The sequence below is a fragment of the Anopheles arabiensis genome, chromosome X, assembly GCF_016920715.1.
Source record: "Anopheles arabiensis isolate DONGOLA chromosome X, AaraD3, whole genome shotgun sequence".
In the NCBI taxonomy this organism is placed as follows: domain Eukaryota; kingdom Metazoa; phylum Arthropoda; class Insecta; order Diptera; family Culicidae; genus Anopheles; species Anopheles arabiensis.
In genome coordinates this window covers 11,830,023-11,852,385 of record NC_053519.1, presented here as the reverse complement: position 1 = coordinate 11,852,385, position 22,363 = coordinate 11,830,023, and the positions used below count along the sequence as shown (strand labels likewise).

The 22,363-nt window shown below is 47.4% G+C and overlaps 3 protein-coding genes across 6 annotated transcripts; 2 read left to right on the top strand and 1 right to left on the bottom strand.

The window, feature by feature from the left end:
* The first annotated feature begins 677 nt into the window (after positions 1-677).
* On the top strand, positions 678-12,266 carry LOC120905764 (calpain-D). Of its 3 annotated transcripts, none has more exons than XM_040316863.1 (12): positions 678-1,183; positions 1,432-2,174; positions 3,658-3,859; positions 3,946-4,058; positions 4,157-4,315; positions 4,392-5,945; positions 6,640-6,748; positions 6,855-7,010; positions 7,099-7,210; positions 7,294-7,560; positions 11,283-11,429; positions 11,527-12,266. In XM_040316863.1, exons 1-12 carry the CDS (start codon positions 972-974, stop codon positions 11,698-11,700), a joined length of 3,948 nt encoding a protein of 1,315 aa, XP_040172797.1. In that variant the 5' UTR covers positions 678-971; the 3' UTR covers positions 11,701-12,266. The 3 variants fall into 3 exon arrangements, with proteins under 3 accessions (XP_040172797.1, XP_040172799.1, XP_040172796.1); XM_040316865.1 differs by having other exon boundaries at positions 1,429-2,174; positions 4,395-5,945; XM_040316862.1 differs by having other exon boundaries at positions 1,429-2,174.
* A 932-nt stretch (positions 12,267-13,198) lies between these two features.
* On the bottom strand, positions 13,199-18,139 carry LOC120905765 (caspase-like). 2 transcript variants are annotated; one of them, XR_005739942.1, is made up of 4 exons: positions 17,647-18,139; positions 17,245-17,498; positions 14,259-15,167; positions 13,199-14,153 (listed from the first exon to the last, which is right to left on the bottom strand). XR_005739942.1 is itself a non-coding variant. In XM_040316866.1 (3 exons), exons 1-3 carry the CDS (start codon positions 17,778-17,780, stop codon positions 14,614-14,616), a joined length of 942 nt encoding a protein of 313 aa, XP_040172800.1. In that variant the 5' UTR covers positions 17,781-18,139; the 3' UTR covers positions 13,199-14,613. The 2 variants fall into 2 exon arrangements, 1 of the variants encoding a protein (XP_040172800.1); XM_040316866.1 differs by having other exon boundaries at positions 13,199-15,167.
* Positions 18,140-19,069: 930 nt separating this feature from the next.
* LOC120906605 (dnaJ homolog subfamily C member 25 homolog) lies at positions 19,070-20,475 on the top strand. The gene has a single exon (XM_040318401.1). The coding sequence runs from the start codon at positions 19,154-19,156 to the stop codon at positions 20,183-20,185; it is 1,032 nt and encodes a 343-aa protein (XP_040174335.1). The 5' UTR covers positions 19,070-19,153; the 3' UTR covers positions 20,186-20,475.
* Positions 20,476-22,363: the final 1,888 nt, after the last annotated feature.

Below are 22,363 nucleotides of genomic sequence, written 5' to 3'. Positions count from 1 at the left end.
GCAAGTGACGTTGGTCATAGTCATTCTAACTGGCCTTAGCAGTTTGGCCGGAATCCCAAAGGGCTCATAGCGTCGTACAGTTTTACCCTGGCTATGCTATCATAAAAGACTTTGAGGTCATTGAAGAGATGGTATGTGTCGTGTCTGTATTCTGCCATCTTCTCCAAGATCTGCCGCATGATGAAGTCGGTGGGTGATTTTCCGTGTCGGGATCATCTTTGATAGTTTCCGCTAGTTCTGAAGGATCAAGGAGAATATTTTTAGGCGGTACTCAACAACGCAATAGTCCAACCTGTCTCCCTTCTTGTATATGGGGTAGATGATGCGGTTATTCCAATTACAAGGCATCGATTCGCTATCCCACCCCTCACTAACAATTTGAAGAATTTTCGTTTTCAAGTCGTGCATCTCCATTCTTGACCAGTTCCGCACCGTTTCCATGGGTTCCGGGTGCCACGTTATTTTTCAGCTTGTCAACCGTCCATTTAAACGACCCATATGTGCACCTGGTCGTAGCTAGACAAGGGGGAAAGCGCCCGAAAGTATGCAATAGCGCAGCGTACCGTCAGCGCATACAACATACCGCAAGCTACAGCCGTACGTCAGCTGAGGCCGTGCTCTTGGCAGCCCGAACTGGAACTGTCAAAACCTGCCCCCCGCTCCCCTCCCCCGCTTGCACACAACCGTTTGACAGCCAAGGATTTTCTTCAGCCGAAGGCCCGATGAATCGATACCGTGCGTGAAACAAAAACACAGAGGCCACAGAGCAGCCAACTAGTTCGAGGGCCCAAACGTGAAGGGAACGAAAAAAAACACGCACACACACAGAAACGCCCGCAACTGGAAACGAGGACACGGGGCCAGCAAACGGGGACAGGCCCCGGGTGTTCCATGCAGTACATGGCACGGTCGGCCGCCGGGAGCACAGCCGCAGTGGGGTAAAGCATGCACCGTACGTAAAATGTGTCAAAATGGGTACGATAGCATCGGTGCTCCAGTGGTATTGTACGAAATGCAACTACCTGAACCCGACGGAGAGCGTCCGCTGCCTTAGGTGCCGCACCAGCCGGAAAGCGAACGGCAACGTTGGCAGCCTGCTGCACCATCCGATACTGGCCACCAGCGGCAACGCCGCCAGCGGTCCCGTTTCGTCGTCGTGCGTTCGCATGAAGGATGTGAATAGGTACGGTATGCACTGCTGCACCACCGCACCCCACCCTACCCCGATGGCCGGCAGCAAGGGAGAGCAGACCTTTCCCGCACCTTTGCGCACAGTGTTTCCCCGCACTCACATCAAGCTTTTGTTCGCTCTCTGTATCTCTTTCTTTGTTTTCTTCCCTCCACGACCACCAACACCAACGCCACCATGACCATCACGACCACCACCACCACCACACCAACATCATCACCAAACGCGCACCCGGCCAGCAGAAAGCTCGTGTCGAACGATTGCCTGTTCCGCGTGATAGACAGCCTAGCGCTCGCACACAAACACATTAACCGGAAGAAGATCGAGCGATCGTTCGTGTATCCGGTGCCGGATCCGCGCTGCTGCTGGAACCGGAAACGGCACCTGTCGCAGCCGAGCATCAACCGCAAATGGAATTGCCACCGGTGCCGGGTGTACAATCGCACCGTTTCCTGGCACTGCATCAACTGTGAGGCACTGAGCGTGAGCGCGCCGGTCTACAAGGACACAATACGGAAGCCACTGACGCCGCTTGCTTGCAGTGCCGAGCCCGGGGCGACGCCGCGGACCGCGGACCATTATTACGGCGGCGGCGGCGGCGGCGGGGGCGGCTCGACGGCGGTACCGTTCGCCTCGTTGCGCCTTACGCCCGCCCGCAGCATGGAGCAGTTCGGGGCGGCCGCCCGGTGCCGGTTTTGCATCTACAATCAGTTCAGCTTCGAGGGCGACACGGCGGCCCAGGCGTGCTGCTGCTGCTGCCGACGGGAACCGGCGAAACCGTCCCGCGCCCCCAAGGAGGGGGGAACTGGTGGCGCCTGTTCAGGCCCGGGTAGGGGCCAGAGCATTACGACGATCACGAAGCGGACGGGCGGGCTGATCGTGGTACCGTCGACCACGTCCTCCGCCCGGTGCAGCGACAACGCCACAATCAACGTGCGGCTCAAGGAGAATGGCAAGGGCAAGGCGGCGGCGCACAGCCAGACAGGTATGACCTTTTCCATTATTTTTTGTCACTTTTTTGCGTTAGGAAAATGCGGAAATTATCGCATGGAGAGTTGTGGTTTGACTGGGAAAAGGGTTTAATCGCTCGTCCAGGGTTCATGGAAAAAACATTCAACATTTATGAGTGTAAAAGTAGAAAATTCGAACGTTTTTTCTACATCTTAATCTATTCTTTTTATTAGATTAAAATTCAACGAACCATAAATAATAAATTAATACGTAGAAGACCACACGACTCGAATACTACTCAAGATAGCTATGAAAGTAGTGATACGTTCCCGGGGACGAATGACAGCGTCGGACCACTGAATTTTTGAACCAAACGAACACATTTTCTCCAAGAATTTGTGGAGAATGACGAGAACAGTGCTGCAAAATGTCACTGTCGATGTCAGAAATAAAATCCACGTCAGCATCACGTACTCAATTGTGATAATCAGATGTGATACTCAAAACCATTTGTGTGACCAATGCACGCTTCGTGACATTGTTGCGACCACAATGCTTGGTCAGTCACTAAGTCATGACTTTTTTTTACTGTGATCAGTTCTGTAAAATATCACTGACGTAGTCATGACAAAATACGGCTAAAACAAAATAATGTTAGCGTCACGAGCTCTACTGTGATGATCAGAGGTGAGACTCAAACAGTTGGTGCGACCATCACATGCTTGGTGGTATTGTGTACAACCATCTCTTGGTCAGTCACTTGGTCGCGACATTTTCTGTCGGTCATATTCACGACATACTTGGAGTATATCCCAACAAAATACTTGGCGTGTACCACACAGCAACAAAATGAGCTTGCGCACTTAGCTTGCGAGTCAGAGTATCACGGTTGACTCAAGCACTCGCATGTCGTGTTCAGCTTGTCATGACGCTCTTTCGTTTATTATCAGCAATGAGCATCAAGCTACCACGGATATGTTTATTGTTTTTGTTGGTGAGCATTCCGTGATGCTCATGATATTTTGCAGCACTGGACGAGAATTTCCATCAAACGAGTTTAATTAGCATTCAGCATTATGCTAAACATTTGAGTAGTTTAATTGCTTCAATGCTACACATTCGGTAAAAATCCTTTTTTTCTAATTAGATAGTCACCATAGTCATTTGAAATGTCTTACTGGAAATGCTTTTAGTTTAGTTTTAGAGATGATCGATATCGAATAGAGGTCACGATATCGATAAGGAATAGAGGTCACGTCAAAGTGAAGTGTTTTTTTAGGTTTTTGTGTATTATTTGTTAATGCGCTTCCCTGAATGTGATGTATCAAGAAATTTATATGACGAATGAAACATTGCTATTGGTTCAATTGAGCATAAATAAATTTAATCCATTTAGAGGCTAATTTATTCTTTTAAATTACTTAATTAAAACCTATCTCGAGAATTCCCATCCATTCGATGTTCCACTTACCTACAGTATAGGTTTGTTCGTTCGTTTGTTTGTTTTTTTTTTGTAGGGAAAAAGTATCCGGCCCCATCGGGCGGCGCCCTCGAACCAATCTACGCAGTGATCAACAAGGAGGCGAAGCGGAAAAACAAGCTAGCGAGCGATGCTGTAAATAATAATGCACCGACCAGCGTCGGCCAGCAGCCGCACGCGAAGGACCCGTTGCGGGACGAGTACGCGAACCTGCCGGCACCGGTGAGCTGTAAAAATGGGTAAGGCCGATCGCCGGCAGTTGCCGTCTAACACTAAAACACTCTGTCAACTGAAACCCTGCCCCACCTTGTTCCGTTTTCTGCAGGAAAGCGGAGAAGGAGGACGAATCGTTCAGCACTGGCGCGGGCAGCGAGAAGATAGCCGCCAAATGCAAATATAATAAGCAACTATCGAACTATAAAAATAATTTTGATAAAGGTTAAGCAGACAAGCAGAAGCCGAGCGCGGAAACGCGACAGGCAGCAGTAATAATAATGACGCATATTTTCCGTCTCTTGCTCCGTTCTATTTTGTAGCGAATTATCACGGTGGCGAGCATGACATTTTCTCCGTAATGGATGAGTACAGCACGCACCAGAATTCCACGATACTAGAACTAGATAATATTCCAGCGATCGTACGGGTGCCGATCGCGAGCTTCGAGCAGGATCTGGACGACGAGTGGTGCACAAAGTGTAAGCAGCGTTTCTGCTCGTGTTCCCTTTCAAAAACGATTACTAATCATTTTCATAATATCCCCCCTCCCCTCAGCTGCATCGAAAGGGACCGACGAAAAGGAATGGTCCTGCCGGAAGTGTACGCTCGTCAATTCGAGCGCCGCGCTCGCGTGCGTTGCCTGCGGCGGTTCGAAGCTGCGCAGCATCTGCAACGTGGAGGAGATGACGCTAAAGAAGGGCGAGTTTTGGGCGTGCCACAAGTGCACGCTCAAGAACTCGATCGTCCAGCCGGACTGCAGCGCCTGCAAGACGGCGCGCCCGGCCGGCAAGGGCGTGCTGGTGAACGAGTCGCTCGCCACCAACCGCCTGATACTGGGCCAGTGCGACGAGCAGTCGAACAGTAGCAGGGCGTCGAGCGCGGCTGTCGTCCCGCCGATCGATTCCGGTGCCATTCCAAAGCAGCTGCTGCAGCAGCAGCTACAGCCGCTACACCAGCTGCAGCACCAGCAGCAGCAGCAGCAGCAACAGCAGCAGCAACCGCTGGCCCATCCACCGGCCCCAGTGCCGGCGTACCAGCCGTCCGGCGGTGCAGCGAAAGCGCTTGTGCCGGCGATGCAGGTCACGATACCGAAGCGCACCTGGCAGTGTCCGGCGTGCACGTACGAAAACTCGCTCGCGTGCGTGGTGTGCGACATTTGCTCAAGCCACCGGCACATCGACACCGGCTGCCTGGTGTGGCAGCAGCAGCACCAGCAGCTGCAGCAGAGCAACCGGCTCGAGGAGAACCAGCGCCAGCTGGACGATCTCGAGGCGCTGAACCGCTGGAAAAGCATCATCGAGTACTGCGTGGAGAACGGACAGGCGTTCGTGGACGACTCGTTCCCGCCGGCGATGAAAAGCCTCTACTACCAGCCGTCGTCCAACATCGAGTGCAACCCGGTCGCCCAGTGGCGCCGGCCGAACGAGATCCTGTGCGAGGGCGGTAACCAGTCGACCGCACCGCAGTGGGCCGTCTTCCGCACGCCGCTACCGTCGGACATCTGCCAGGGCGTGCTCGGCAACTGCTGGCTGCTGAGCGCGCTGGCCGTGCTGGCGGAGCGGGAGGACTTGGTGAAGGAGGTGCTGCTGACGAAGGAGATCTGCCCGCAGGGCGCGTACCAGGTGAAGCTGTGTAAGGACGGCCGCTGGACGACGGTGCTGGTGGACGATCTGCTGCCGTGCGACAAGCGCGGTCACCTCGTCTACTCCCAGGCGAAGCGGAAACAGCTCTGGGTGCCGCTGATCGAGAAGGCGGTCGCGAAGATACACGGCTGCTACGAGGCGCTCGTGTCGGGCCGGGCGATCGAGGGCCTCGCCACGCTGACCGGCGCACCGTGCGAAAGCATTCCACTGCAGGCCAGCTCACTGCCACTGCCGAGCGAGGACGATCTCGACCGCGACCTGATCTGGGCCCAGCTGCTCAGCTCCCGGCTGGTAAAGTTCCTGATGGGGGCGAGCTGCGGCGGCGGCAACATGAAGGTGGACGAGGACGAGTACCAACGGAAGGGGCTGCGGCCGCGCCACGCCTACTCCGTGCTGGACGTGCGGGACATCAAGGGGCACCGGCTGCTCAAGCTGCGCAACCCGTGGGGACACTTTTCCTGGCAAGGTAAGGTACCGCGTGCAAGCCGCAGGGAAACTTGCGTATCTTTCTTTCTCCCTCTCTCTCTCTCTGGGTGGTTAAACTAGTGGTGGAAACACGGAATTGAACAAATCCGATTCCGATTCCGTATTCCGATACAATTCCTGAGTCGATTTCGATGCTGGAATCGATTCCGATTCCGGAGTCGATACCGGAGCCGGAGCCGATTCTGGAGTTGAATTCCGTCTCCGGAATCGGCTCTGGAACCAGAATCGGCTCCGAAATCGTCCTGGGAATCGCAATTTGCTCCGGTAACGGAGTCAGAATTGACTCCAGCATTGGCATTAGCTCCAGAATGAGAATCTGTTCTTGGATTAAAATAAGAAATTTCAGAAGCGAAAGCAGTCCGGCAATCTCCATGAGAATGGATCGTTAACAAGAAAATTTTGATTCTTTGCGGCTATCAATGCGTAGCGTCATTGGATCCATACGTCTATTCTTATAGAGATGTAGAAACTGACTCCGATTTCGAAGCCGATTCTGTTGTCGGAGCCAATTTCGATTCCGGAGCCAATTTCAATTCCGGAACCGATTCCGGAACCAATTTTGGAGCCGATTCTGGAATCGATTCCTGAAACTGATTCCGGGCTTACCATCCGGAATCGATTCCATCATCACTACACATCCATCACTACACCAAACCTTACCTTCATCTTCGCAGGCGACTGGTCGGATGATTCCGAGCTGTGGACGGACGAGCTGCGCGACAGCTTGATGCCGCACGGCGGTTCGGAGGGCGTGTTTTGGATATCGTTTGAAGATGTGCTGAGGTAAGCAGGGTACTAGGGGGGGGGGGGGGGGGGGGAGGGGGGATGCATTTGAACCGAAGCAGAAGAAGCAAATGCATCCTTTTTTCCATTCCACACCTATCCACAGATACTTTGACTGCATCGACATCTGCAAGGTGCGCTCGGAATGGAACGAGGTGCGCCTGTTTGGCACGCTGCAACCACTCCGCGCGTTGTCCTGCGTGCTCATAACCGTGCTCGAACCGACCGAGGCCGAGTTCACCCTGTTCCAGGAGGGGCAACGGTAGGAAACAATCGCCCAGCTGCGTTGTCGCGTCTGAAAAACATAAACTTGTGTCTGTGTTAGTGACCGTTTTCCCATTTGCTTGCAGTAATTCGGAAAAATCGCAACGCTCCCAGCTAGACCTGTGTGTGGTGCTGTTCCGGACGCGAAACCCCGCCAACCCTGAGGTGGGCCGACTGGTCGAGCACAGCAAGCGGCAGGTAATGGACGGGGAGAGGCAACGCGTTGGAAAGCAAACCCACAGCACACAGTACTTTCTGTTTTTGTTTGCAACTCCACACAGGTTCGTGGATTCGTCGGCTGCCACAAGATGCTGGAAACGGACCTGTACATGCTGGTCTGTCTCGCCTTCAACCACTGGCACACGGGAATTGACGACTTCATGCACTACCCGCAGTGCGTGCTGGCGATCCACAGCTCCAAGCGGCTGCTGGTCGAGCAGATCACGCCGCCCCCGTTCCTGCTGGCCGACGCCATCATCAACCTGACGCTGGCCAAGGGGCAGCGACACGAGGGCCGGGAAGGCATGACCGCGTACTACCTGACGAAGGTATGAGGGGTAAAAGGGATTTGTAATGCATTGATTTCTGTTTACGTAAGGCTTCATAGTAGTTGTTTTTTTTTTTTTTCATTGGGATTGGATGAAGCTCTTTCTACAACCTTTAAATGGCAAAAGTGAACGAACCCGAACACTATTGTCTCGTATTCATTGCTTATAGGCTTATGCCATTCTCAAACTCGATTCGAGCTGAGCAATATAACTAGATTGCTGCTTGAAAGTTATATTTTGCCTTTGAAGTCTATTAGAGACATTGTTATGGCGCCGGTCTGGTACAGTCGACAACTCGTCCGACATAACAACATGCCCGTCATGAGTTCAACCCCGAATGGAAAGTACCCCTCATACGTGGGACTGAACTATCCTGCTAAGTCACTGAAAGCCAAGCCCATTACTAGTACAGACAGGCCTTCACCATGCCAAAAAGGAAGAAGAAGAAACAATTACACCGTTTTCGAGCCCAAGTAAACAATGTTAAACTGCTTTTGAACATTGTTCAACTATAAGTAAACATTTAACGGCCAACTGATATTCGGATGCTTTTCTGAACTTCGTTCACTCGTGTAACTAAACCAAGGTGGATTTAAAATTATCAGGTGGTGGACTCTAATGCATTTTGACAATTCGTCACTTGACTTAAGGTCCCCAGGATTCAAACTTTGTTTACATCTATTAAATTTGTTCATATAATTTATTTACTCCAGTTTTTTGATTAAATATTCTTTAAAACTATATTTTGGACTTTTGTTCTTATTTAACATTAAAACATAGATTAAAGTGTGTTATTTTGTGTTATTCCGCGAATTTATTCTATAATTCATTATACTTTCGACATTTTTGATGGTAGAAACTGAGAAATCATTTTTTATTTTCAATTTTCACATTATTTCCTCATTATCTACGAGCCACATAGACAATTTACTTGAGATTAGAACTCTTACTTACATGATTTTAAATTTCGTACATAAACAAATCATCAAATCTTTTGTTAATATGTCTCATTTTTCGATAAAATCAATAGACACACAAAAATGCACACAATAACAAAGAAATCTGTTCTATTTGCTAAGCTTTAAGTGCGGAAACCATTAGTTAACGGTTTTAAAATGACGTAAAGTCCCTCAACTATGGCGACCCCTCAAAGGCCCTTATCCACCATCTGATATTTTTAATCCACCTTGAACTAAACGTTTGCTTTCCCCAAATATTAACGTAACGTTTATATTACCCGGGTTCGTTCTGGGGTTACGATGATCATTTTGTTGCAATTTAATTGTTTGGAGCTTCATTTAAATTGATTTTTTAGTAATTTAATAGCCAATTATTAATTTTTAAAGTAGCGGGATAAATTATTGGAAAATACGTTGTATTTTGGAAACTATTTTTGTAAATGAAGGTACACACAAAAGTCTAAAATCCATGCGAGCAAACTGATCAACTTGTGGGGTTCACTTGTTTAGTTACGATTGAACAAGGCTCGGCAAAGCATCAGAATTTCACTTGGCCGTCAAAAGTTTGATTATAGCTGAACAATGTTCAAAAGCAGCTTAACATTCAGCCGTACGAGACACATTCGTCGATCATGAGTGGACAGGGTTGTACCACTAGGTTGGCCTGTAAAAATCTATTCGGTTTTCTAATTTTTGATCTAGAAGGCTATGAAATGAGTGAAAATGAGCGTCGCAGCGAACGTTCTCAGGAACGAACGAGTTCGCCGGTATGGCTGATTGTTTATTTGGGCTCGAAAACGGTGTAAGACGAGCCGTTGAAATCACTGTAGGCGACGTCAAATCTTCGAACCAAATTTGGGAAACGATTTAATCAAAATATGCTTACGAGATTGGATCGCAAGTCGAAACGATAAAGAATTTCCTAGCAAGAGATAAAAAACAGAAACACAACTGTTTGTTTAGATGTTTTATAGTTTTTTTTTTTAATATAAGTCAGTTAAGATTGCTCTTGCAACCTTTTTAATGCATTTTGGATATTAATTAATTTTAAGTTTATCAGAACAAACGTATTAATTGCGGTAAATTGTATCTGTTCATTTGTTCGTGTATTTATTTTATTTATTTATTTGATAACTCGTCCGTCGAAAAGACTGAACCAGAGGAGGTTAAGCTTATAATTAAATATTAAAACATTTAATACATTTTAATACTTTTAATTATTAATAGTAACAGTCTGTTGAACGTCGTTAGTAGGTAATATTACAACGGGTGATCATCTAAGAAGTCGTTTCTTGTATTGCAATGCGTTTAGTGCAAAAAAATGCATTAAAATAGTGCAATAGCAACTAACACACGTAACAAACAAAACGTCGTTTGGCGGGTCTTTTTGCGAAAAAGTATTCTAGTCTATCTAGCTTTTGGCGTTACATGCATATGAAAAAAATAGGTTATGGAAACAAACAAAATCTTTCTGAATCCAGTTATGGCTATTAGTAACTACCATGACCAACACGCTACCTCATTTAAATCGTTAAAAGGGCGTACTTTTTAACCACTTATGTTACAAGACTTGTGCCAATTAATCTCTGGTAGAAATATTCCATTTTCGCAAAACGAGGCCAAAATCAATTGAAAAACAATGCAACTGATATCATATTGAGAGTCTACTTAGCCTTAGGTGCATCTTAGTATACTGTTTTCGTAAAACTATACGGCGACCGTATGACCTAGACGAGTCAAAATGGTTTTAATTTGTTAGTAGAGCCTAATTTGAAATGAATACCTGAATTATTTGCTACTCCTTTCCAGATTTGGCCACTTTCTGCCTATGGTATTATTCCAACAAAACATTTTCGTAACAACTCACTCATTCAAGCCATAAGATGACCAGCTACAATGTAATGCAGCATCAACCAAATGTGTACCATCTCTTCTCCTGATCTCATTGGCCATCAAAAAATGCACTGATTCTTGGAATATATTTGAATTTTTAGGACATTAAAGATTACGATTAAAGATGGCTGCTTGATAGACAGTGTGACACACATTTCGGGACAGAAATATGGCCAAACGAAGGAATGTGGTCTCGTACATGTCTTACAGCCTTTTAAAATGGTTCGGATAGGATATGCATAAGCTTAAGATACAACTTTCGCCATCAGGCTACTCTCTGACCACTTAAAATGCAATTCAAACAATAGAAATGCATTAATTTTGAATCGAGCAACTAGCAGATTCATAGTAATACATTTAATTTGTGTCTACGTAGTGTTTGGCCACCGTAGATGAGCCAACATCCGGATAGACGATTATTTTTTGCGAACCAAATAACGTTGATTTTTGTTTTTTTACGTGTTTTAGTTTCTATTGCACTATTTTAATGCTTGTTTGTGGCAAACGTATGTATTGATGGTTCCTTTATCAAACCTCATCATTACGTTTACCGACCCATGCCTATAGCGGCCATAGTTTGCCTTTTGCTGTAAAATATTCAGCTGGACGAATGGATTGTTGGGCTCACTGTAGATATTCTTAAAACAACAAAAAAGTCTCAAAGTATTCCGTTTTTTTTTTTAATATTTTTGGAACGATAAAAACTAACTATTTTTGTAACTAATGTTATGTCCAAACGCATAACATGAGTTCTAAAGCAGTCACTTCAATCAGTGTACTTAAAATTTGTCAATAAGTGACAAAGTAACCGGAACATTGCAAAAAAACAAACTTCAAAATTAACATTCACACTCCTTCCTTCCGTTTCAGGGATGGGCGGGACTGGTCGTGATGGTGGAAAATCGGCACGAGAACAAGTGGATACACGTCAAGTGTGATTGCCAGGAAAGCTACAACGTCGTCTCGACGCGAGGCGAACTAAAGACGGTCGATTCCGTACCACCGCTGCAGCGACAGGTGCGTATCCCCACTAGGGATTTCTTGTGCCAAGTGTGTCGCCAAGGCTTGCTAACAAAAAAACCCGCACTCTCCTTTTGCTCTCGCGGACCCACAGGTGATCATCGTGCTGACGCAGCTGGAAGGCAGCGGCGGCTTCAGCATAGCCCATCGCCTAACGCACCGGCTGGCCAACTCGGGCGGCCTGCACGACTGGGGACCGCCCTCCTCCACCCACTATCCGCCGATCGAGAACGTGTCCGAGCTGCATTCACCCCGCATGATAACCTAGAGCGCGACGGGCGGGAAGACCGCGTGGGAGACCGTGCACGAGCCGGGGCGAGCACGGTGGCGAGCTGTGATGGTGTTTCTCTCCCCCCCCCCCGTTGGCAAACCGCCACCCGGAAACGATATTCCAACTAGAAACGGCCCCTTCCCCCCACCCTGCCCCCTTTCCCGTGAACTTGTTGGCCATATTTATTTAACACTGGCAGGCCGATCGTCGTCGCCGTACAAGTCCTTCTAACAGCAAACACGCTGGCGGCGTTGTGGGGAAGGAGAGGGTGGGGAGGGGTAGGAGTCGGTTGTGGCGGATAAAACGGGAAAGGAAAAACAAACGACAACGACACCCCGGGTCCGACGAATCTGGTCGGATGATATGATCACACGACACGACTGGCCGTGACGGTCCGTGTGTTAGTGTGTGTGTGTGTGCGTGTGTTTAGGCGACCGCGTGACACAGAAAAGCACACACGGCGGAACTCTCAAATATTCATTGATCTGATATTGATAAAATAAAAAAACAAAATCTCCATAGCCCACAAGACACACTTCACCAGTTACGAAAAAAAAATAAATAGAAAATCTAATTGTTTTCATTTGCCCATAAAAATCGAAAGAACTAGCAACGGGGCTTATAAGGGCCTTTCCCGGGGCAGTTACACAATAATGAGCAAGTAAGGCACGACCAGGAAAAGCAGAGCCCAAACCTCCTTGCCGTTTTTGGTCCTACTGTGACGGGGCTGAGCTCTTTTTTTTTCTCCTCACAGCTCCGTCCTTCTCTCGAGCTGTCGCTCACGCGCTCAGCGCAAGAGGAAACTGTATCGTAGCGAGCCGTTTCTTTTTTCCCAAAAAAGGGAAAACAAAACTGCTACCGGGCGCTGCGTTGTGATCAATATTTGATTGCACATAAATGGACGGAAAAGGGAAAGGAATGCGGCGCGCTTGTGCGGTTGTGCGGACAGGGTGAAGGGCAAAGCCCAGCGGGACGCTAACATTGATGTGACCTTAAAAGACTCCGGCAACCGTTTTCGTATGCTGCCCAAACGACTGCCTGCCTGTCGCTCGACGGCGGAAAAATCGAATCGGATTGCGGTGTTTTTTTTTCTCCTCCTCACCATCGCTATTTGATTCAGTTAATGATTGCATCCCAGTCGTAATAGTACCGCTGCGTACGCGATAAGAGCATTTTAATGACGATTTTGCTTGTGAGACACGCGATTGTGATAGAGATTAAGCACCGCTCGTCGCTAACCACAGCAAACAGACGGATGTGTGTGGGTGCGGTTATGTTTCGCTTTGGGACAAACATGTTACCTCCAAATCGCCGCATTTCGGATACATGTAGTGCAGCAGAAAAAGTAGCAAACACGCCCAAGGTAGCATTTTTTTTTGTACAGCTGTAGCTTTTATTTTAAACCTCTCCCATTTTCTCACTGCACCTCTATTATTAAGCGGAGCATGCCAATGTTATGAGGTATTATGTATAAGAGCCATATGTTTTTTTTTTTAATGTATTTTATGCATTTTTTTGTTTGTGTGTTTTTGCTTAATCCTAAATGTGTAAGAAATCTTGAACTCATTCTCTCTCTCTCTCTCTGTACCCTTCCGTGCTACCGCGTACACAGCGTACAGCCCCGGTATGAGGAATCTGCCCTAGCCCTAACTAATGGTGTAAATATGCTTGCGTTTTGTTTTATGGTTTTGTTTCATTCTAAATTTTAGTTCCATTTTTATCACGTTTCGATTTCGATTTTGTTTAAAAAAATAGTTTTATCCTTCTCCTCCTCCTCCCACCTTTCCCCAATCATTCATTGGGCACTTCTTCTTTATAACTTGGATAAATTTGTAGATATTTGCGATTTTGTTCCTGTGCTGTGTGTGTGTGCAAACTGGTCGCGCGCACAATAACTTTCCTTCCTGTTTTGTATCGCCTATCGCTTGCGCTACTTGAGAGGTTAGATTTGTTGGCTGTTTTTTGTCTTTGACGATTTAAAGGTTTCAAATTGAGTACCTTTTTTTAGAAAAAAAAATCACTTACACCGAATCATCACTCCATACAACCATCGTATGCTGCTTAGACGATATTTTGCTGTTCCGACGATAGGTATGCCGCTTCCACGAGAGCTTGCTATCTCTATCTCTTACGATTATGTGTATTTCTCTTTGCGTAGTTAAAGTGATCGTTTTCATAGTTTTTGTTGTTGTTGTAGCATATTTAAATGATAACTAGAGTAATTTCTACTAAAGTAAAGAATGTTAAGTAAACGGAAAAATTCACTAGCACGGCGCAAAATTGACTTCCGTCGGATTCCGTCGTGCGTCTTTAAAATGTTAAAAATTCCGCTACGAAGCTAGCCTAAACACTACGTTGCGCAGCGATTTGCTTTCGTGCAAAGGAATTGTAGGCTGTTATAGTGCAAACATTAATTTAGGGGAGATCAATTCGATTCCTAAGCCCATCACCTGGGGTGGGATAAAACCAAAAGGTAAAGTGTGAAAATAACAGCAGCCTCTAAACTAAAAATTCCGCTCACACGTGGCACGCGCATGTGTTGCTTTGTTACGTACATGGAATTGGAGATTGAAATACAGGTGTCCCCCGAGATACGACTGTATTTGGGCGACAGCGCGGGCGTCTAGACGAGTATTAGAAGTATTGGGAAAGTTGAAGTAAATGTTTACGGTGATAAGACCGTGGGAAATGTAGCGCCAAAGTGTGTTTTTGGGTAGGGCTTTAGACCCCCACAACGGCCTCCAAACGAAAAAAAATAAAGGTCGTGGAATGGGAACTGATAAGAAACAAAAAGAAAAACTCCTTTAAACTTCAGCAGTGACTGACATCAATAAAAATGAACAAGAGCAATGAATTTGAAAAAAAAAAGAAAACACTTGCTCATAGTTGCTCCCAGTTTTCCCTCTAGCACTATTTCTTCTGATTGAAGTACACCAAACGGGTCAGCATCGAGGTGGTGCACGGGATCTGCTTCTGCTGGTGCATCATCGGTATGTCCGGCGTGTTCGACTCGAAATCGTACGCGACGCGCTGGGTGACGAACGTGAGCAGCACCATCAGGTCGTACTTGCGGCCGTTCTGGTTCAGCTCGTGGCAGAGCGACTGGATGAACCAGGAGCCCTTCTGCGTGTTGCGCCAGGAGTAGAAGCCGGGTATGGTCGAGTAGGCGATCATGAAGTCAGCGTACATCGGTATCTTGAACGTCAGCATCGAGGAGGAGCTGTCCGTTTCGGTGCGATCCTTCGCCTCGAGCACCACACCACCGTCCAGCTGGTCGCCCTGGCAGGCCTGTATGAAGAACAGCTTCGGCTTGCCGGCGAGCGACGGGCAGTGGTTGGCCGTGAAGTACGTCCAGATCGTGTCGAGCTTGTACTGGCAGTCCTTGGCGTACAGGTAGCCGAGCTCGCCGTGCGACAGGATCGTCACCAGCAGGCAGTCCGCGTCGCTATGGTCCATCTGTGAAACTGCCGCAACCAGAAAAGGGAACAGAGAGAGAGAGAGAGAGAGCGTAAGAAATCAAACGATGCAACCATATCAAACTACGTGGTAAATGCCTGCCTAGTACTTACAAAGTATGTTAAACCCTTCGTAATCTAGTATCGATTGAAAAGTTCAGACTAGTGATTTGCTCTTTGAGGCTCGCACCCACGGCTCCGATTCGACTCCGGCGAAATCCGAACCACTAGTTCCGCCCGAAGTCGTCTGGAGTCGTCCGGAGTCGTCCAGAGTCGTCCAGAGTCGTCCGGAGTTGTTTGGAGCAGGATTCTTCCGGAGTCGTTCTAAGATGTCCCAAGTCGTCCGGAGTCTTCCGGTGTCATCCGAAGTCATTCAGAATCATCTGGAGTCGACCAGAGTCGGAGTCGTCCGGATACGTCCAGACATTACACCGGCTGTTTTCGGCCTACTCCGACTCTGGACGACTCTGACTCCGGATAACTCCAGACGACTCTGGACAACTCCGAATGACTCCAGATAACTCCGGATAGCTTCGGATGACTCCGGATGACTCCGAACAACTCCGAATAACTTCAGACGATTCTGAATGACTTCGGAGGACAAAGACTCCGGACGACTCCGGACTCCAATATCGGACCTACCGTCCGGAGTCGGTTCCTAAATTATCGGAGTCGGATCGGAGTTGACTTCGGATGTTTGCCAACTTTACTCATCACTAGTTCATTCTCATAACCTCATAACCAAACTCATTTATAATGCCTAATAATGCGCCCTTGCGCAGAAGAGTGATAGTAGTAGTGATTTGGTTTGGAATACAACCATTTCAATGTAGATTTGACAATAACAAAATTCAATATAAAATTGGTTCACTTTTGCATCCATCATGTACTTGTTGCTGTATAGGATTTTTAAATTTTTAATAGGCTATTAGTATGATATTTAATTGTAAAAAAAGACACTCTCACAAAGGATTGCGACGAACAATTATCACTATTCATGTTCTCTAATTTAACCATTTTTGTAATATTAGGCTTCCTAGCCTAATTTACTCTGCAAAAAACCATTGTAAAGAGGAATTACGAGAGTATCCAAATGATTTCAAATAAAAGCTCGAAAAGCATCAAGAATGATGGAAACAACCTTTCCTATATTGTCCAGCAATAACATAATTTCACCATTACCCAATGTAGCAATCTAAGCCCAGCGGTGGCTAAGCCAGGCCAAGTTCGCTTACGGGGTTTTTTTGTGCCGTAATAATAAGAATAATAATAATTTCAGCAAACAACTGAAAGACCCCTTTCTTTCAGGTACCTTATGTCGCACCAGTTTGAATGCAAACCTTAAACACTTAGCCAGGTAGACAATCCGTTTTACGATATCTGTACACCTCCGCATCAAGCAGTTGTGACAGGTACTCAGAAACGTTTTTCTTATTGCTGAATCAGTTATTTGTGGACAGGTATGATGCATTATGTTTTTTTTTTAAGGTTTTTATGAAGAAAGTGATGCATTCAACAATTGTTTGCTAGATATATGATATGCCGCTTTAAAACTTGGCCATAAAATAAAGACACTTTAGCCGTGTTTTTGATGTTACGAAGTGTTCGAAACCTATTGACATCATTTAAAACGGAAAGGTGTTATATGTATGGTGAAAACATAAAAAAATCCGCATCTAGATGAATAAGTCGCGAAGGAAAAACGGTTTGTCACCGTTGCAATAGAACAACCAATAGGTCAACTAATGCGACCATGAGAACAAAAAAAAAACCTATCTACCGGGGTCCCGGCTCAATGTTTCATTTCCTAAACTGAAAAACGAAAACCCCTATTTGGTAAATCACTCCTCGCTGAATATGGTACCGCCGATGGAGTACCCTTTTGCCCTTACACACAGAGTGTGCGAGCGAGATAGCCGAGCGAGACAGGGTCGGCAGCAACATATAAGGTAGCCTTCCCTTATGCTCGATTGCAACCGTGCATGGGCATTTCGTTCGCCCTTGTGGCGTACTCTTTGTTTGGTTTGGTCCGGCAATGCTGGGTGGCCGCGCGTCGGCGAGCATGCCAGGAAGCGGGCGCGCTTACCTCGTTCGACCTCCTTCTGTAGGTCGCGGAGCTTCAGATCCTTGAACACGTGCACCTCGAAGTCGAGACCCTTGAGCGAGGCGGTCAGGTTCTCGCAGTCCACGTTCGTTCCGGCGCGCGACCGGAGCTGCGGCACGTCGAAGTTTTCGTGGTTGAAAATGAGCGCCAGCCCGCGCCGCTTGTGGTTCATGTTGTAATCGCACGCGTACCGCTCGACGGGCATCCGCGCCCGCACGAGATGGTTAGTGGGATCGCTGCAGCGGGAGAGGGGTGGGGTTGGCAAGAAAAAGCGGTATACATTAGATGCATCAATGGGAAAGAGCGCTGGGAGGGGGTCTGAGGATGTGTCGCCAAACCAGACACAAAGGAAAGGGATAGACGCGCCGCCGCCCGATTACTTACTGGCCCTTGCGCGTACCGAGCGCATCGTTTACGTCCTGCACCAGCTGTTGCTCGTCGCCGTTCCGGTCCAAGCTCTCCCGCACATGCTCTTTGTTTATTTCATTTCTAATGTCGACAACATCGGGCATACTCATGTTGAAACTATGTTCGCACACTCACACAGCGAAGGGTTTAAAGGGATGAACACAATCAACGCGCCACTAAACTGGATTGATGCCGAACAACCACGCGCACACACACACACACAGCCACGGATACGCAAGCACAGGACTTGGAGAGACACGGATGGACGCTGCTAGGTTTGAAATACGACGTTTGATAGGTTGATAGAAGCAGAGGCAGTCTACAGGAGCTGTAGACGGTTTTAATTGCAATGTGATGTGTCGTTTGGCTTCCCTGCGTTGGAGCGGGCGCGTTGTTTGCGAGAGCGTCACTGGACTTGTATGCTTTGGGTTCGTGTTTCGTGATGCGTTTCTAGCTCCTGCCGGATAATCGAGCTGACACGGATTATGGGCACGGACGCAACGCACCCTTCAGTGGCAGCCCGCACATTCGGTGGCTATCAGAGCCACTCCAGTGCTTGAGACAATCGCTAAAGGCTGCTTTACACTACCGTGCAGACAAGGCATGAGCAGCCCCTTGGGCTGGGGTTTAAATTTTTTTAATCTTCTATATCGACAGAGATAGGGTGATGAAAACGCTTTTTCGCATGCGATTTTATCGAACGGCCTGTCCAAATTTTATAAGAGATTTGAGAGAAAACGTCGGACAACGAATCGCAACGATTATCAGCCACTACCGTCCAAATAGACATAGAGCGACAACGTCGCGCGCGACGAAAAATAGCTCAAAATTTTACTCGGTGTAGATCAAAGTAGCTCATTTGACTCAGTCAACCAACTTGTTTTTTATTTGAAAACACACAAAAATAGGTTAAAATGTGTACAAATCAATTTTTTTGCGTTTGGCATTAATCTGGCTTGTAAAAAAAACTAGATAATTCGATTATTTAGGATGAACCAAAATTTCCGCGCGCGACGAGTAGCTCTGTTTGCAAAATTGAGCTACTTTTTGTCGAGCGCGATGTCGTCGCTGTATGTCTATTTGGACGGTTACATAGTTAGTTTGCCAAATGCTGCACTAGCCTGCCGAAAACTGGTACAGTTATTTAACAAAGTGTCAACGGCCACTCTCCCGAACAGCCATATCCATACATTTTTCAGCAAGCGGAATTCCGCGGCAGCGAAATTCCGGTTTGTGTATTTTCAGCTTACATCATCTCTCCCATTCTAATTCATGTTTGCCAGTTTCTCACGTGTAGAAGCTACTGAATGGCTACGTGTAGCCTGATCGCTCAGCTGCACCGCTCTAAACGCAGCGTATGTTTACAAATCAATCTGTCAAAATTCCATACCACCCCGCTCTCATCTTCCGCAAACCGACCGACAACGCGTCTCGTGTCATCCGTAAGTGTTCGACAATCCGGCAACCGACCTGGACGCAGAGGATGACGACGGCAGCACGACTCCTGGGCTGGTGCGTGGTGCTGCTGGGCATCTGCGCCACGACTGGCGATGGCCACTACCTCGACTCGTACTACTGCGGCCAGGACAACTGCTATGAGCTGCTGGGCGTGTCGCGCGAAAGCACCAAGCAGGAGATCGCCAAATCGTACCGCCAGCTCGCCCGGAAGTACCATCCGGACCTGCACCATGGCGCGGAGCAGAAGCAGGCGGCCGAGGAATCGTTCAAGCGGATCGCGACCGCGTACGAGGTGCTGAAGGACGAGGAGTCGCGCAACGACTACAACTACCTGCTGGACAATCCGCAGGCGTACTACGCGCACTTCTACCGATACTACCGCCGGAAGGCGAAGATTGACGTGCGGCTGGTGATCGTGGTGACGATAAGCATCATCTCCTGCATCCAGTACGTGACGCGCTGGCAGCGGTACGATACCGCCATCAAGTACTTCATGTCGCTGCCCAAGTACCGGAACAAGGCGATGGAGATGATCAACCAATCGAACGGGGGAGGCGGCGGCGGTGGCGGTGGCGGGAGTGGCAAGCAGGGCCGGATCAAGCTGTCCAAGGCGGAGCAGCGCAAGGAGCACGACGAGCAGATCCGGAAGGTGATCGAGAACAACATGGACATCCAGGGTGCGTACGCGAAGCCGGAAATCAAGGACATCCTCTGGATACAGCTGTTCCTGCTGCCGTACACGGTCGGCCGGTACCTCTGGTGGGCGGGCCGGTGGGTGTGGAAGTTTACGCTGCTGAAGCAACCGTACGGGCGCGAGGAGCAGCTCTACCTGATCCGCCGGTACATGCGCCTCACCGCGGTCCAGTTCGACGCGATCGAGCCGGAAACGGTGGAGCAGTTCCTGCGGCAGCAGCTCTGGATCAAGTCCAACTACGACCGGTGGAAGGTGGAGCAGGAGAACGAGAAGAAGAAGCAGATGGCAGACAATCCCCGGTACAAGGCGTACCGCCGGTACATGAAAAATCACGGCCCGGGCCGGCTCACGTTCGAGGAGTGAAGTGGTGGCTGGAGGTTAACCGTTTTTTCCCACTTTTGGTTAAATAGTTTCTACGCGTTTTTCCGTTCCGTTCATTCGGCGGCTGCAAAGAAAACACATCTGTAATTATTTATTGACAAACCCCCCAGCCCCACCAAGCGAGGCGGGGGGAGCGAAGGCGTTTTTCCGAAGCTGCTAGGAAGAAGAAGAAGTGTGGGATGTGCGGAGGTGTGTGTGTATGTTTTTGCGTTGAATAAAGCTCGACGACCCTCTCGCTACTCCTGGTCGCGATTTCCATTTCAAACTGTAAACTGCTTTCTCCGCGCAACGGACGAATCCTTTTCTCAAGCACATTCGAACGGAAAATGCCAAACAAACGGTGGGCTGTTGTAGGAATTGGCAGCGAAGAATCCCCAATCGTAACGGTATTTTTACCGTTAGACAGCTAGCTAGCGTTTCGACACGTGGGCAAATGGATAGATAAGGAAAACGGCGTGATCGAATCAAGATCGATACTGTTTGTTCGAAAAATATCTTAAAATGTGCGTCTATATTATAATTTTGTGTTTACTCAGAGCAAATGATACGCATTGCTATTAACCGTATTAGGTTGTAATATAAGATTAGAAATTTCAACTTTACATGACCGTTAGTAGGTCAATTTTTGCAGGTATACTTGCTTATAGAAAATGGAAAATATCAAATCAAACAGGTATGCAGCTATCAATTCAAACAGGTATGATTGTTGCAAAGCAACGAAACTTTTCAATGTGTATAAAAGCATGTTATTGAAAACAATCACTACATAGGAAACCCCAAAACACAGAGATTTGATATGCTAATGCTATAGAAATACGTTTCCATCTCGCTTCACGACTGGTGACACGTGAGAGGAAGATAGAGAAAGGGAGACAACAGTTCATTCAAATTGGCCAAACTCGGAGATGCGATGGGCTGCCCCAACTGTGCTCCTATTTTTATAACCACCCATTCTGGGTCTCGCAAGCGGGGTGGGACCGTTCAGTGTGACCAGATTACTTTGGCAGATTTCGGTAGGTGTTTCAGATTTTTTTGTACTTTTTGGTTGGTTTTTAAATTTGAAACTCAGGCAGCCCTCTAGCAGAAATCGAACACGACATCGAACATGAAAAATTTATGGGATAAATTTAAAATAAATAATCCCATACATTTTTCATGTCCGATGTCGTGTTCGATTGCTACTAGAGCGCCGGGTCAGGGTGGATCGCTTTTTCGCATGCGATTTTATCGGACGGCCTGTCAAATTTTTATATGGGATTTGACAGATAACGTCGGACGACGAAATCGCACGTCCGACATTATCTGTCAAATCCCATATAAATCTCGTCCGATAAAATCGCATCCGATGAGCGTTGCCACGAGCCTCAGTTATGAAGAAGTGTTGAGCAGGGATGGGGGGGGGGAGTGAGAGTTATTCAAGGTACCATGAAAATGTCGTATAACTTATACTGTTATAAAATCTGACAGACAGGCGAGATAATCGTGGTTTGTGTATGGACTTATCCGAGGTTTGGTGTCGATTGAATGTCCCAAGATGAAATAGTTTTTATCAATTTGCACATCAAACTATTTATTTCAAATGGCTTATGCAGAATAAAATGCAAAACTCGTTTCTCGACGTGAGTTTCCAAACAAATTCACCAGGAAATGTTAAAACAATCGGTTCGCGCCACCGCGAAATTCTCAGCAATACCGAAGTTGGGTATCTCTGCGAAACAGCAGGCGCGATTGGATGCGCGGAAGATTTGACAGCCCAACTGTTCTACAACTGTTATAAACAAGGCACAAATTTTGCGATACCGCGACGATCTCGGTTCGTGTATTTCCAGCCTTAAAAACTTCTTTTTTTGTCGCTAGCGATTTCAATTTCTACATATGGAGTCTAATTAAGCAATATGGTAAAGCCGTTCTCTCCTGAATAAAAACAATGAAAGTACTATGTATAAAATGAATGGGGAAATGATTTGATGGTTTCTCTATCAGTATTTGATTTTTTGTCGGAAAAAAAATCGGTAGTTTTAGGGTGCTCATGTGAGAATCGGTAAGCATATTAAAAATCGGTAGGACTACAGATAAACGAATAATTCTGGTCACTGCCGGACGGTTTTCCCTCGGCGCACAGCAGTTTGGCAACAGCTGTCAAACCGGCGATGATGGTCT

Bases quoted from the DNA above. Each gene is read 5' to 3' on its own strand.
- LOC120905765 (XM_040316866.1), bottom strand. From the start codon at position 17,780: ATGAGTATGCCCGATGTTGTCGACATTAGAAATGAAATAAACAAAGAG. The intron at 17,499-17,646 runs GTAAGTAATCGG...CTCCCGCTGCAG, and splicing joins CTCGGTACGCGCAAGGGCCA to CGATCCCACTAACCATCTCG. The intron at 15,168-17,244 runs GTAAGCGCGCCC...TGGTTGCGGCAG, and splicing joins ACAGAAGGAGGTCGAACGAG to TTTCACAGATGGACCATAGC.
- LOC120905764 (XM_040316862.1), top strand. From the start codon at position 972: ATGGGTACGATAGCATCGGTGCTCCAGTGGTATTGTACGAAATGCAAC. The intron at 2,175-3,657 runs GTATGACCTTTT...TTTTTTTTGTAG, and splicing joins GGCGGCGCACAGCCAGACAG to GGAAAAAGTATCCGGCCCCA. The intron at 11,430-11,526 runs GTGCGTATCCCC...GCGGACCCACAG, and splicing joins TACCACCGCTGCAGCGACAG to GTGATCATCGTGCTGACGCA.
- LOC120906605 (XM_040318401.1), top strand. From the start codon at position 19,154: ATGACGACGGCAGCACGACTCCTGGGCTGGTGCGTGGTGCTGCTGGGC.